This window comes from Phalacrocorax aristotelis, chromosome 2 (genome assembly GCF_949628215.1).
Source record: "Phalacrocorax aristotelis chromosome 2, bGulAri2.1, whole genome shotgun sequence".
Taxonomy (NCBI): domain Eukaryota; kingdom Metazoa; phylum Chordata; class Aves; order Suliformes; family Phalacrocoracidae; genus Phalacrocorax; species Phalacrocorax aristotelis.
Genome location: NC_134277.1, coordinates 112,997,547 through 113,013,362, shown reverse-complemented (window position 1 = coordinate 113,013,362; position 15,816 = coordinate 112,997,547). Strand labels below are relative to the sequence as shown.

General features: G+C 39.9%; 1 protein-coding gene across 4 annotated transcripts in view; it reads left to right on the top strand.

Annotated features, from left to right (window-relative positions):
• The window catches only part of ARHGAP28 (Rho GTPase activating protein 28), a 76,098-nt gene that overhangs the window by 30,974 nt on the left and 29,308 nt on the right, over nt 1-15,816 (top strand). For all 4 annotated transcript variants that reach the window (XM_075084716.1, XM_075084715.1, XM_075084718.1 and 1 more), the window contains 2 exons: nt 10,477-10,679; nt 15,176-15,393. In XM_075084716.1, coding sequence (XP_074940817.1) covers nt 10,477-10,679; nt 15,176-15,393 — 421 coding nt within the window. The remainder of the gene's footprint in view (nt 1-10,476; nt 10,680-15,175; nt 15,394-15,816) is intronic.

Below are 15,816 nucleotides of genomic sequence, written 5' to 3'. Positions count from 1 at the left end.
ATAAGCCTAGAAATCACTTTAAGACCAACGAAAACCTTTTATACCCCATTAATTGGAGTTATATAGCCAAAGTTTAAGAACACGCATTGTTTTTTTCCTTTCCCTCTTCATTCCTCTGTTGAAGACCTGAGAATATAATAAACTAAATTTGATTTTGTGGTCCATTGATTCCTCAAAAAATTGAAATGCCTGCTCTTTGGAGACCCATGATCTTCTACTTGGTGTTCCCTGTCTATTTTGTTTGCCTCCATCAGATTTAAGCTTCTGTTCTTCATCTTCAGCTCAGCTCTGTCCTTTCTTATGGTTACATCTCCCACCATCTCACCATGACCTGTCATAGTACTGGTAATGCTACTGGTATCATCTGGCAACTCAAAAGGTTCTTGCCAACATATTCCTGTACCTACATTATAAGTTAAAAGTCTCTAGACCACTCTCCAATAGGAGTCTTCTACCAGCTTTCACTTTAAATTCAGCTTTACACTTACACAATTATGCTTGTACAGTTACTGATGTCCTGAATGAGAGAGGTTACCAAATAATATACTGCTATTTCATTTAAAAGTGAGTGAAACACCCTAAAATTTTTACCAAAAAGATGAGTGAATTAGCAAGAAATTAGTTGTTTATTGTTTACCTCTAAAATATTTGTCAAAAATCTGTTGTAATGTAGCTTGCTTTTTAAAGCTTGAAAGTGAAGGGTGCACCACATTAGCAAAACTTCTATTGGCTTCAGCAGAGCCAAGAGGATATACCTCTGGCAATATTGCCTAGCTGTTTGAGATTTTTTAGTGGTTTATTTTTTTAGAATGTACCACAGTTGCTTTGACTCTGAGCTTTTTGTAAATATTTAGAACTGGATGGGGAGAGAAGCTGGTCTGTGACTTCTTGTGATAATGAGATATGGCGGTCAAATGCTGTTGGAGAAATGTGTGGGAACACACCCATCAGCTGCAAACCCCATCCCTTGCCCTGTGTGCCAGGTCCCCCCATTCCACACTGGTATCACCTCCTCTCTGCACAGAGCCCTTATGAGCCTCCCTGCTTGCTCCACCTCTACACAAGACTCCCACTCAGCCCAGCAGCAATTGTCTTCTGGAAAATGGAAAGGAAGGGAAAGAGGCAGGGTTTGGTGCTGGCTGCAGAAGAAGAGATGGAAGGGTAGAGATGAGGTCTCATGTTGCCTCGTGTCATCCAGAATAAAGTCGCAGACTGTTCTGGACAAGAATTGACAAGAATAATCAACAGACAATGTGCTAAAAACCTGTTTTTTTCTGTAGTTTCCACACTGATGTACTTTCCATCAGTTTACAATTGATGCATAACCATTTTTCTTCAGGTAAAAATAGGAACGTAGCCCTTTGAGGTATTCTCCAAGATTCAACTACGTTGCTTTATTCAGTGTACTTTCTTCATCTACATTGCTTTATTAAGCAGCCTCATTAACAACAGAACAGTCTATTCAACAAATGTGGGACTCTTTCCAAAGTAACTCATACAATCTACCAATGTGCTTGAGTGGCAAAAAATAGAATTATGTGCACATCTTGATTTTTATTTGGCTACAGCATTTTCCCGCAAATTTTTCATTCCTTCTGACTGATTCAATATGCCACAAAATACAATACACCATGGAAAATACAGGCTGAAGGTCCAGAATTGCCTGACAGCCAGCCCAGAGCTGCTGAGAAAAATCTAAATGGCGAGAAGTACATTCGCTCATGAAACTTTTGTGCTTTGTAATAACTTCAACATTAGCAGTACCACAAAGAGGGCTGTTCTGAATTTAAACATAAGGGATAAATTAAGCCAGTGGGGTTGTAACAGTTTATAACTGTCTGAGAATCAGATCCAGGATTTTTATAGTGACAATGTGACGTTGCTCCTCACTCAGTTGAAAGATTTAACAGTATCTTCACCACATAAACATTTTTTTTTTTTAGTGAAAGAGCTTTAAAAGTTGTACATTGCCAAGCTATAAAAGTTCAGTATGTTGCTTTACATTACTTCAGTCCAGTCCTGTGAATACTATTAAGGACAATGTTCAAAATGTTTTATCATGAATTCCAGGGTAACAGGTATCATTCATGACTAAAATGCAAATGAACACATTAGAGAGTTTAAGTATTCATATTTTGTAGCTCAACTACTGTGTCCCATACACTTTTAAAGGAAAACCCAATATCTCATTAAAATAAGTACTGCTTGTTTGCTTTGGTCCTGAAGCCTTTGAAAAAAAATGTAATGGGTGGAGTGGTGACATTTACCTAAAAGGGTGAATTAATTATAGGAAGGGATAAAGTAACAGCTGGAGTTCACATAAAGCTAAGCACAATGAAAACTTCAAAGATACATTACATGATTCCGAGCTCCTGCTTAGTTTACGTGTTAACTCTCTGGAAGTATCTGCCTCCCTTCATTGATTATGTCAGGACATTAAAGAGCTCACACTTGCAATGTATGTAGTTGCATTAGATGCATTCCAGTAAATAGTATGGTCCAGTTCTTTACGTTGCTACCTTAATTCAACCAAAATGACAGAATTTGTCTTTCGAAGTGTTTCAGAAAGAGCAAGTCCTATAAATGCTGTGAGTTCCTTAATGATAATAGTCATGCTGGTTGAAAGGATAGCTCCTTTAGAATGATCTAAAATAAAAATAAGTATATATTTTTCCACAATCATCGCATAAATGCAGGCAATGTTAGCAGCGGTACTAAAAGCTGTAGAAAGTCATGTTTTAGTGTTTCATCATGCCTGATGAGTATTTCCATATTTATTTTTTCTTTAGAAAATCTAATTTGTGATTCTAGAGCCAAAAATCTTTTAACGCTGTCCAGTTTACAGTCTCTATGGGTTTTACTTGATTTGCTTCTTTGCTTGTTGAATGATTTAAGCCTCATCTGACTCTTGAACCTGTGCATTTACTGCTGTTTTATGTATATCCTGTTGTGTTATAAATAATGAGTCCTGCTAAGTGTGAGTTGCTGGCAAAGGCTTATCAATTTTATTGTGAGAAAAGATTCTGGATGAGTCAGCATATTACCCTCCTTCTCCCAGCCTCCTTGGTATTTGTAGTTACACACACATGCATGCATAGTGGCCTGACGTATTCCAGCTGGCTTGAGATGATGCTATCCCCAGGGAGTGCTTACAGGGCTGTTGCTTACCTTTGAAGTGACACTGCCAGAGCAGTAGGAAGCAAAAGAGAAATACAGCTTTTCCACCACCCTTTGTGAGAGCTTTCTTACTACTCCAGATCGCTGTCTGAGGAGGGACTGAGTGAATGCAGTGAACAGCATTAAACTTCACACATTAGCAGAGTTTAGAAAGGATCTAGTGCATTTGTGCTTCCTCCTCTCCTTTTCATTCATGTGACTGCTTCATCTTTGCTTGCTGCGTTCAGTAAGACACTGAGTAGCTGCTTGCACCAAGGTGCAGAACGAAACATGTCTGCTTCATGCTTACTGTGTGGCTTAACCAAGTAATTTATCCCAAGGACTGGTAATCTTATAGTAGTATATCCAGGGCTTGGTCATACATCTTTATTTCAAATTCTTTCCAGGTGGAATTGGAAGGATTTTCTTTGGATTTCAGGGTGCTCAGCTACCTAGCGGTCTCCCTGGGTGACTGACAGACAGATGGAATTTTTGGTGGCACCTGCTCAACGTGAGTGGATAAATTGTACAGCACGTGCAGTGAACACAACACTCGTGGAGGCCTTCACCAGCTCTAAGGCATATGCACAGTGAACTGTCAGATTCACTGGGTTCAATGCTCAGATGCAAATAATTTGTCCTGTACATGCACAATAGATCAAACATTTCCTGGAAGCACAGGATTTCCTGAACCCAAAGTACATGGCCCACATGCCTATGTTTCTTCCTGGAAAAGCTTGGTCTGCCCTAGATATGTGGATTTGTTTCTTATAAAAGCAATTGGACTTAAGCAAGCACCAACACAACAAAAGAATTTGTCACTTCTAACAATAAAGTGTGTTGGCAATGTTTAAGATGTTTAAACTGGCTGCTCACAACCCGCTTTTTCCTGCTGTAGGCTGTGTCCAGATACTTCTTATCTTGCCCATATCCATTGAAAATTACATCTAACATACTCTGCCATGATCTGCTCATGTCCTTAGGTCTTCAGAATTCAAAACTATCTTATCCTTCTGCCTCTTAATCTATATGAAAGGAATCCTTTTCCAATTCACTTGAGAAAAAAATGGTTAACAGAACGTACTCTTGTTAGTGTTAATCATTTGGGAATCCCTGCTGCCCTTTAGGCACAGACTTGTTAGGAGAATGAAGACAAAATAGAGTCCCTTTCAGATTTTGACAGACGCATTGAAGCCTTGTAGTGCACTGTCTCTGTCGCATCAGGCCAGCACTAAAGTGATGTGAATGCCAGTGTGGAGCAGAGGTCTGGGTCATGTCCCCAAAGGTCATCGCTGCCAGCAGGCAATACCTAGAGAGTATATTCCCTGCACTCCCCTAGCTCAAAGGGTCTGATTGTGAGAACCCTCACATTGAAATGCACAAACAGAGAGAGATTATTCTGCGATCTCCATGCTCAGCTGCAGAGCGGTCACAATGTGGCCCTTGTTACTCACGGGGGACTTCCGTACCACTTATGAAAAATTGCACAAGAGAATGCTAAAGAACCCAAGGTGAAATGCATTTTTAAATGCTGGCAGGTAACACTGGCATGCAAACTCTACAGCTGAATCTCCTAATTCCTGTTAGTACCTTGATGAATTGCAGATGAGTTATGAATAAATAAATTAAACTCTCTTAATTCCTTTAAATCTTATAAGTCTTATTAGTCTTTTCTCTTTTAAGTCTTTAAATATTAAGATATTTTAAACAAGCCCTTTTGGTCCAAAAAAATGTTTGTGGGGACAGAAAAGCATCTATAGAAATAAAATTAATAGTTGGCAGAAGCATATTTTGTAGACTGTTTTGTAGAATACAGACATGCAAAGTACTGAATTCCTGTGTTTTCAAGTCTAGCCGATACAATAATGGCATAACTCAGCTTATTTTCAAACTCAGCTTTGTAAGAAAGAGCAATTAGATTAAAATTATTTTTGAGTTCTGCTAGGCAGAAGGATGAGAAAATTATTAATGAAATAAAATCCTATTCCCATTCTCACTCAACACTCTGTTACAAGGGAGGCTGAGTGACACCTCTGTGAAACCAATGAGCATGATAGGTTAAATATTTGCTATGCTAGATGTTAGAGAAAGAAAAGGGAAACTTTAGGATCCACTGCCTACAACTTGTCTAACATCTGCAAGATAATCAGAAACAGAAGTGTGCAGATGAAGCCGGGGGGATGTTGCGTGTGATATGCCCCTCTCTGTGGGCAGAAGCCACCAAGCATGGAAAGAAGGAAACAAGCAGGCAGCAAACAGTCCTGGAAGAGGGTCAGCAGGAAGGAACCAGAAGACAAGAGATTTCGGGCGAGAGTGAACAGTGCCATGAGCTGTGCACAAAGATACTATTTCCAGTTGCTGGACTCTTCCTTTGCTTGGAATTTGTATGCATTTTGTAAAAAAAAGAGAAATATTGGCACATGACTGATTCCTACCATTTCAGAACAGAGGAAAATATAGTTCTTAAAGAGGAATAAATTTCGTTTCCCTGTCAATGCAAGCTACCATCCCCTTTTTTACACTTGGGAAGAGCTGAGCAGAGAGAGGGTAATTATTTTTTGTCGGAAGTTGGTGAATTGTTATGATAACCGAAGAACAGAAAGATCTGGATACAGGAAACAACGCTGTACTCTGCCACTGTTGTGTTTTGCAGGTATTACTGACTTCGTTGGATTAAGTGGCTACACAGACAGAATGCCTGCAATATGAAAAAGTTGATTTTAGTCCTAAAATGACCAGGACAATTTGCCTCCTTTGTCTTCCCCATTCCTATAAATGTGTCTAAATGTGGTGAAGCAGGTTCATGACCCGCTGAATGAAATGAAGCATAATGATGCACAAGAGTAAGATGTCCTGTCTCTGTGTGTAAACAAGGATTAAATACTGGTTTTAACTACAAGATGACTTTATTGCTCCCATTTGTTTTATGGATTCTTTACCACCCATTAATTAAACTGAAAACACAAGCCTGGCTTTGCCATTAGTCAGCCTGTGAGCAATCATTAGGTGTCACTGAACCAGCTCGTCATGTGGTTTGACAAACCTTCACTTTGGGGATAGGATAAGAATTTCATATTGGATTTGGCTTGGCTATCCTGAAATCAATGTGTGCTGTCAGACCCTGAACAGAACACTTCTGCATGATATACGGAATATAAAATACAGGTTCAGTGGGCCTGGTTTACTATTGCATTTCAGCAGTGTTATAAACATACACCAGGGCAAAACCAGTCACACACAGTTGAATCAGCCTCCTTGTGCCCCATGGAAATACCCTGGTTCTTTGCAAAAATCTTTCCACGGAAAGTTTTCTACATTATATCATCATATTTCTCCTTACCGGCACTCCTTAACCCTTTCTTCTGTGACCAATATCTAGTCATAGAGTTTTTTTATAACATTGGCAGTTGTAGCATACTTTTCCCTTCTTCCTTTTAATTTCCTTTCCAAGGGTTTGGATTTTTGTCTGTGTGGCTTTTCTTTTTAATTCCACCCTGAAGACAATTTCAGCTCGTTTAGTGGGATCACTGTAATTTTTGCATGTTGCTTTAAGGTTTGTCCTTCTCTCCCAGATTTTCCATCTAAGAAGCCAGAATCTGAGATCCCTCTTGTGTTTAATTTAGTCAGCCTTTCAGATTAGCTCACCACTGCTTGTGTGTGTGAAGGCGGCAAGTGAAACTGAGCATGGGCTTCATGATTGTTACTTTCTTAACAAGTCTGGTTTCCAGATTTTCTGTAAGAACAACAGTTTTGGCTTAGTGAAAATATTTTATCCTTGTAAACTTCTCTACAGACTCTGAGAAAAAGAGCAAACAAGCCAGAAAACCTTGAGGGTGAACAAGGTATCCAGAACATAGGTTTTCTGCTAGGAGAGTTCCCAGGTGACAGGCAACCTGAGCTTGTTCAGCTATTTCTGAGATGGCAGGCAGCTTGCTGAGTCAGTGATCATTCAATGTCCTTCAAGAATGAATTAAAAGCAGTGAAGAATATGCTTTGCTTCCTCAGTAGGATTTTTTTTTTCCTGAAACTGTTTTGAACAGCTTTGGCTAGAGGAAATGGAGACAACTGCCATTATCACATAAAAGCAAGACCACTTCCTCCAGGACAAAAGGCACAGGTGTATGGGTCAAAACGGCAGCTGAAGTCTTTTCAAACACGTGAGCTTTTAATAGGCAGACTCAGAATGATTGAAGAAGGTTTGTACTAGACCACCTGGAAGCAAGCTTCAACTGTTTACCAATAAGGATAAAGCACCTCTGCCTAACCTTTCTTGTTACAGGAATTTTACACAGCTTGATTTAATCCGGACTGAGATAACAAGCCTGCCTCAGATATGAGGTTCTCAGGAGACTTTGTTAAGTTGATTTTCCAAATAAGCTCTGTACTTTTAATATTGTTGTAAATGCATGTTCATTACCCAGGAACCTTAGACGTATTTGGTAAAGCTGGTTGTCACAGCAGTTGTTGCCACGCTACGTGGTCTGTTTTGCATTTAGCTTTTTGGTATGGTAATATTACAAAATAACATACTCACTGTGGGGAGAAAAGAAACAACCCACCGAGCCTCTTTCTTCCTAATATGGTGAAACAAAAAGCTTTAGTTTGAGCTAGATGAAGTGCTGATGGAGTCAAAGTCCAAGGATCAGTCTGGTGTGGTTCATGAAGAGCACAAGGGTCGTGGTCAAGAATCACACTGGGAGGGCAGGAAATGTTTGAATTCCCTGATTGTGACTAAATGGTGGGAGCCAATGATGTTATCAGGGAAAAAGCCTTCTTCTCGTCCCGGCACATGTTTGATTCCAGACTGGCAAGAGCATTTCTTCCTCTGATTGCTGGTGTGGGAGCTCTGAGCTGTGCTATATAGCAGTTGTAGGGACTTATTTTTCACAAAGGTTTATACTAAGCAGGGATACAAATTGGTCAGTGGGCAGAGCCCTGAGCTAAAGAGGAGGCCCAGGAGGGACAGGCTGCAGCCGCAAGATAGACACCCACTGCCCGCCTTACACCAGGCCTTGGCATCTCTTTCTGCTTGTACAGCACCCGGTGAAAAGGGGCCCCAAATGCCATGAGAGTGCCAGGAAGTTTTGTAGTTTTCCTTATTTGTGTTCACTATCACCTTTTAAACAAAAGAGCACAGCTTTTCACAGCAGTAAGAAACTGGTTGGCAGGAGCTGTTTCCCCTGTCCCCACCAGCTCCCAGCTGAAAAGGTGGGGTTTTCTGGCTGCTTCTCAGGGGTTCTGCTTCTGCTCATTAAAAGCTCTGCTCAGGGACGCTTGGTTCAATATTAACTCGTTAGATTTAAATCCTGTGAGATTTGCATTATTTGTTTCCTTGCTGATGCAGGGAGGAGAGATAGGTGAATCCATAAAAAAAACAGAGGCTGATGTGTCCAGATACATAATTCCAGTAATTGTGATTTATCACGTACCCCAGTCATCTGAGGCTTTGCGAACAAAAGCTGACTGAAATGCTTGCATCTCTCCAGAGGGAGAGCTACATGGAAAGCACTCAAATAGCTTTAACCACACTTGTGTCCCAAATTCTTCTCAGATTTGGTGACTGTGGCTTGTTCTAATTAAAACAATAACAGATGCAGTGCTATGTTTAAAAGCAAACAATCATTTGCTGCTTATGAGGGAAAAAAGGATAGAAACACTGAAGATAGCACTTCTCTTCTGGAGGACATGTATCTCCACAGCACCATAGTACATTTTCTTCTGCTGAAATATTGTCACCCATCAGAAAGCTTTGCTTCCCAGCAGCTGACTAAGAGCACACAGGCAGGTTTGGCAGCTGAATTGTCCATATGACACCCCTCTGTGTCCAAAAAGGGCCGAAGGCCTGAGCTTTGCCTTTTTAAAACACTGATAATGTCCACAGCTGGATTTGTTGTGCTCCATTGTTTCCACAATTGTGGCTCCCCAACCTGGGGCTCAGACCTAACCCAGAAGGCATTGGCTGGGACCACCCAGAAGAAACAAGGAGGCTCCAGGAGCCTCAGGGAAGAAGTCAGCCCTTTGCTGACGAGGGGGGATGCAGCAGAGGCAGCAGCACAAAGTGGAAGAAGCATGTCCAGTCAGCTTTATTAAAAAATATATTGTTTATACATCTATTGCAAAACCTTTGACAAGGAGGGAAATACTGAAAAGGAAGTATAATCTTTTTTTAGTGGAGTAAAAGCGATGCCTGTGGTTTTAAACAAAGGCCTGTTGGCAGGATGATGCCATAAAGAAAAGGAAGAGAAAGGGAAACAACATTTGAATTAATTCAGATAAGTGAAGGCCAGAAGGCCTTATGACAGAATTTTCCATTAATTCCTGTAGTCCAGCTCTCTGCCATAATTACGTTACCTTCTGACTCTTTTGTACAAACGTTGTTGTGGTTATTATTACTGTTTACTGTAACTACTGTAATTACACATACAAAAGCTGCTTAAAACATTGCAATCGTAATTCTGTGAAAGAGCAAAGCCAGAAAAGACTTTTGTGGTGGGTATTTTATAAGATTTTGTATGAACTTGTATAACTGTCTTAGCTGCAAGAATTTACAGTGGGAAAAGACAAGAACAAAGGAGTAAGGAACAAACTTCTTTGTTTTGATTCCATCACTGTATTGAATCGAAACTTGAAATTTGCTTTTTAGTGAATTATAATTTTTTTTTAATCTGTGATCAAAGCATTCTGTTTGGCCTAAAACATACTATTTCATTTCAAAGACAAATTTTGTTAAAATTTCATTTATTTTAATTTCATTACTAAAAATGGGTTGTTTTTTTTTTAAAGGGTTTTCAAATAAAAGATAATTATTCTTCTGAATTAAAAAACTTCAAGTTTTTAATTCTTTTCTGGAGCCAAGATGAGTTTGTAAAATATTTCAGGGTTCCCAAATCTGATTATTTTTCCCCAAAGAGGTTTGCACTGAGGCATTTCAGCCAGTAAGCAAAACAGGAAGGAATAGAGAGAGAAACTGAGACCCAAACAAGTTAAAATACTTTTCCAGTGTCTCATTAGATGGGTATCAGTGTTAGAAATAGAAAATGCATCTCTCAAGTCCCCTTGTACAGTGAAAAACACTAAAGAATATTAAAGAGAGAACTTATTAGACACAAAATTAATTTCCAGCCATAATAAATTTCCAACTCTTATGAGCAACAGAGATCATGAAGACCACCAGAGCTGTGTGCTTTGCCTCCAACACCTTGTTCCCTGCTCCTTGGTACAGTCACAGTTGAAGCCCTAGTTGCATGCTTTGTCTGCATGATACAAGTTAGCGTGATTGAAAGATAAAGTATTTTTATTTTCATCTCTATGTCTTTTCAGAAAGTCTCTCCCTCGGTGTCGAAGAATTAACAGGATGCTTTCCAATGAGTCAGCACCTTCTCCTGCATTCAGTCGCTCCAACTCACAGGCCTCCATGGACAGTACCTCCATGGAGGACTTCTGGTGCGAAGTGGAGAGCATCAAGGAGAGCAGTGAGGATGGATCTGAAGAAGCAACACTCTTGGAGTTCAAACCTGCTGATGGTGAGCACACAAACACTACTTCCTTCTCATACCTTGGCTTTGTTTTGTCTCTTTAGTGATGACCTCCTCCCCCTCCTGCTGTCATCCAGTATGAGCCAAAGTGCTAGGCTTGGACTATGACCATTGTAGCTCTACTTCTGAATGTCACAGCCAATATGTGAGAGGTCACTGGAAAGAAACAATAATTCCATCTGGTTTATGTACTGGAGTTGGTAACCGACTTCAGAAGTAGGTGGTTTTGCACCAATTTTATTTGTACTTCAGGAGGATAGATATGGTGTAATTCAGAAGACAGGCACTAAATGAAAACTTCATCTCCAGCAGTAAATAAAATAAACAAAAACATATAAAAGGACCAAAAAGTTCATTTGTTCTACTGCAGTTTTCAACTTCCTGGATTTTGGTAGGATATAATGTAGAAGTTATGAAAGTCTTGAAGCAGTTTCTGGTTAGATATCATTTGCTGCTATCAGAAATTAGATAATTGCCTGTTTCTCTGAGATTGCCCCATTTAGATATAACTCAAGGAGAGATTAGAGATAACTCTGAAAATATGGTTGCCTACATCATTCAGACCCCCCTCTGAATGTCAAAATTCATTCATCACTTATGCAAATTATGCTGAAGGTATTACTACCTGATTCTGTTACCTTAATATTCCCCCTCTTCTTTTTCATAATGTATTTGGAAAAACATGTAATAGTCTGCACTAGCCTGTTGCAATGCAGCTTTGTGTTAGATGATTTGATAACATCTAGAACAGCAGTTTTCATTTTTTCCAGTTATGACCCAACTTAAAAATGCATTATATTGTGCAACACAAAATATCAGGTGTTACTATAGGATGAAACCAAATTTCTTTTGAGGTCATGACCCTCTGATAACTGCTGCAACCCTTTTGTGGATCATGGCCACTAGTCTGGTAACTACTGATCTAGGGACAGATTTTGGAACAATGGTGTGTTCTTTCCATACAATTATTAACATGAGTGACGATGCATTTTTCTTACCATGACGTGCAATGGGATGTCATTAATTCTGCTACCAGGAAGAAGGGGGAAAAGGAGGAAAAGGTGATACTTTACTAAGCAACCAGATATGTAACCGGTCATGTTAAGTATCCCACACGGTGGTACCTAGCTCCAACCATGTACCATTTCCATGGGGAACACCTCCCACTCATTAGTTCCAGGTAGGGCTCTCCTGGAAGCAAAAGGAGAAGACCTCAGTTCACCATCTTTCCTACGTCTTGGTCTCCTAAGAGGGTTATGGTCTGGCAGTGTAAATCCAAACTCCACTTCTTCGTGCTGGTCTGTGGGCTTACATAAAAATAAATCAAGGTGTAACACTGAAATTTTATGGTTATTGTTATGAGAAGGCAGAAAAACAATCGGCCTCAATGAGTTTGATCTTATTGGGAAAATTCCTGTCTGTTCATGCTTGGAGATCCTAGAAAGAGATTGTGAATCTTTCAGTGTCTCCTTCATGCAATTGTCAGTGTGAACTGGCTGAGTTCATTAGACTTGTCTGCAAGGTCAGGGGAATGTCACATATCTGTGAGCTACCAAACCGAATAAGTTAGTAGGACAAGGCAATATAGGAACCCATTTTCCATGTTCTCCGAAACTTTTCCATCAGTTTCATCACTCCTGAGCTAAATCTTCACAACAGTCAAATTCTGCTGCTGTCCCATGCTACCATTTTTCTGATTACAACTCATTACATTGCATTGATTTTCCCCCTCTGTCCTGAACTAAAAATGAGACTGCAAGGTAAAATGCAATACATCTCCACACTTCATTTACCTTCACACTGTTGTTTTAAACACTTGTGTACCGCATACACCCACACACAACCAGGCAGTGCTTGTTCTAGTTATTAACTTCAGGAATATAGTCAGTCTAGGATTACAAATCTTGGAAATAATAGTAAGTTCTATTAAGCTCCTAATAGGATAATACTCTTTACCTAGGATCAAAACATTGAAAATCAATGTGGAAGTCCTCAGGGCAAAATAAAACCAAATATTTGTCACCCCTTTGAGATGTCTTTCAGAGGAAGAGATGCAGAATCCTTAAGAAGGAAGCCAAAGGGTGATAGTAGCCAGTCACCACTGATATTGTTGAAACCACGAAGCTGTTTTTTGCGAGACCACTTGTGCAAGGGGAAGACATTAGCACACTTACTCTGTTGATGTTAGTAACTACGGTCAAGAAAGAATAGACGATCATAACAAGTGATACAAGGGATGAAAATGTAGGGGAAGAGGAAGTCATGGGGTATTTAAGATGGCAGTGATGTGCAGAACTGCTTTAACAGTTGGCGTTACAAGGCTGGGATGCTGTGAGTTATTTGAGGTTATATCTGAAATTCAGAGAAAGGCACACCTCTTTCCTAGCAATCTCTATGAGAAAAAAGAGAATTACCAAGCAGAGAGAAACCTCTTGATTATCTGTTTGTCTTTCTGGTGGAGCAGAATCAAACACGGTATCAAGACCCTGCTGTATAAGTAGTTACCACTACAAAAATAATGATTTATAAAACAACATATTTTTTCTTTTAGCCCTTATTTAAACATATGTGTCATAAAATTTAGAGGGTTTTTAATGCAGAAATTCCTTCTCTTTAATAGTTTTACTCCTCCGGTTGTCATCGTTATTTCTTAGGCTATTATTTGTGAGTGGTTGGAACAGGAAAAGGGCAAAAGCCAGGGAAAACAAATCACAGGGGTGGTCGGTAAACAGGCACAATTTCATGTCTGCTTTACTGTTTTTCATAGCATCATGAAAACCAAGTGTGATTAAAAACTAAATTCGTGGAAAGAGTATGTCAGGATAAAAGCCAAAATGAATATAATTAAGAAACTGGAACACGAATGGATATGGCTAGAACAGCAGCACACAGAAATGAAAAGAGACCTTGTTAGAAAGAAGAGTGAGAATGTCAGAAGAACCATTGGTTCAAGGAAGGAAAGGAAGAGCCTGTCATCTTATCTGTGGATGCAGAAAGGATCAGTGCAAAGACAAGCTGTTTCATGGGATACAGCGCTGGTCACGTCCCATCTAACACGGAGTAGGAGTCCTAGAAGCAGATATTTTTGTAGAGCTTTGTAAAGAGACAAGACACTTAACAAGAAGTCCGTGAAGGCACATGTGTAAGATGCTTTCATTTGTCCCTGTGGTCCAGCCCTGTGATTTTATTTTTTGTGTATCTAATTGTCAAAGTACCACAAACCAGTATCTAACAATCTGCCTGCGTTCTGGTGTCAAGAAGTGGCAATAAAGGGAGAGTGGAAATACCAAACTTCCATTAAGACCAGTGCTGGAACAAGAACAATAAGCTCATTGACTAGTTATTTTATAGAATATGCTGCAAATTGATCCATTTCCTGTTTGACATGTTTATTTGTAATACCTCCTCTTCAGTCAAAGCTGGAACGCAATTATTGTCTTGTCTCAAACAGCATATTGCTGAGCTAGGATTGTTCATAGACAGAATTAAAATTAAGGCCCTCAAAATCTCCTATGTGAAGAGAGATTTTAAAAGACTGTGACTCTACTTTAAAAAGCAGAAAAATAAAAAGGCAACGACAGCAAAATTTAAAATTACTAAATGAATTAGAGAAAGTAGATTGGAAACTTCTCCCTGTCCTATAGTGACCAGGGATATTCATTTAATGTACCAGGTAGCAAGCTGAAATCTGAGGAAAGAAAATACTTTTCACATGGTGCATAATCTCACTATGGAACTAGCTGCCGTGTTGAACCATTTAAGAAACAGGTTTTGAACAGGATTCAAGAAGGTATTAGTCACTAATCAGGACATCAGGAAACCCCAGGTATAGTGTGCTAGCCAGTCTTTAATTATTAAAAATCAGGAGCATACCTAGCATGCAAGAATAGCTGTTTCTGCATCTTCCACCCCTACCTGACCTTTGCTCTTTAGTGAGTGGCTCTGGCTCTTAATCTTCTTGTCCAAAACAGGCTATTGGATTAGGCTTCTCAGTGTGGCATCTCGAATCTCATCCTTAGTGTGAAAATACATTATCCTATTTATACACCACTTCATTATTTTTGCTTATTTTAATTGGAACACCAATTTAATTTGTACCTGCCAAATGGCTTCATCCGGTACAATGTGGTATAAATGGCAACCAAGGGGACTTATGCTTTTGAGTGAAGGGTTAGTTTTTAGCAACCGTGCTGTGGCAGGCTAGGCACACTACTGCCTTCTTCACAGGAGTGTGTTGATGCACAGGTTAAAAATACCTCTTCTGTTCTTCTCCTAAGCCTCTCCTGTGCAGAGACTGCCAAACTGAAAGTTGACAGTATGTTGACAAAACTAAATTAACTTACACTTGTGGCCTAAGAAAGATTGGAAGCGGAGTCTTCTTGAGGTAAAGGCTAAGGCAGCGGTCCACCGTGCCACCTCCCTTCCTTCAGCCCCCTCTCCCTCCCGTTGTGCCAGACCTGGTGACACACTCTCTTCCTCCACAGAAGGGGAGCTGGAGGCAGAATGGCTGCAAGATGTAGGTTTATCTACATTGATCTCGGGAGCTGAAGAGGAGGACGGCCAAGCCCTGCTGTCCACTCTGACCCGAACTCAAGCTGCCGCCGTACAGAAGAGGTATAACACCTACACTCAAACCCTGAGGAAGAAGAACAAGCACACAGTCCGGGATGTGCGAGACATCTTTGGCACCAATGACTCTTCTGTAAGTAGCCAATTCATCCTAGCAAATGCTATTGAGCTTAATTTTTATGCATTTTGCAAATAGTTCATCAAAGCTTCTACCAGACAGGAACCCTTTTCTGCTGACAATGTACAGACAGCCAGTATCAGTACCCGACACTAAGTCCAGACTTTTAATGCTGTATCTACTAGATTTTGAGAGGAAAGGAAGAAACCAAATAAAATAGATGGTACACAGTTTTGCAACTAACCTGTAACATAATGTTGTATCTACTGCCAGCCTTAGCCTTCCTCCTGCAATCTCCTATCAAGACTAACATTTACTCCTTTATTTTTTTGGAAATTGGTGAGTTACTCTTGGCAGCTATTCAAATTTTTGCTGGATTCTGGGGACACTTGCTATTTACTCAGCAGTCTCAGTGGTGAAGTAAAACTTCTCTAATGA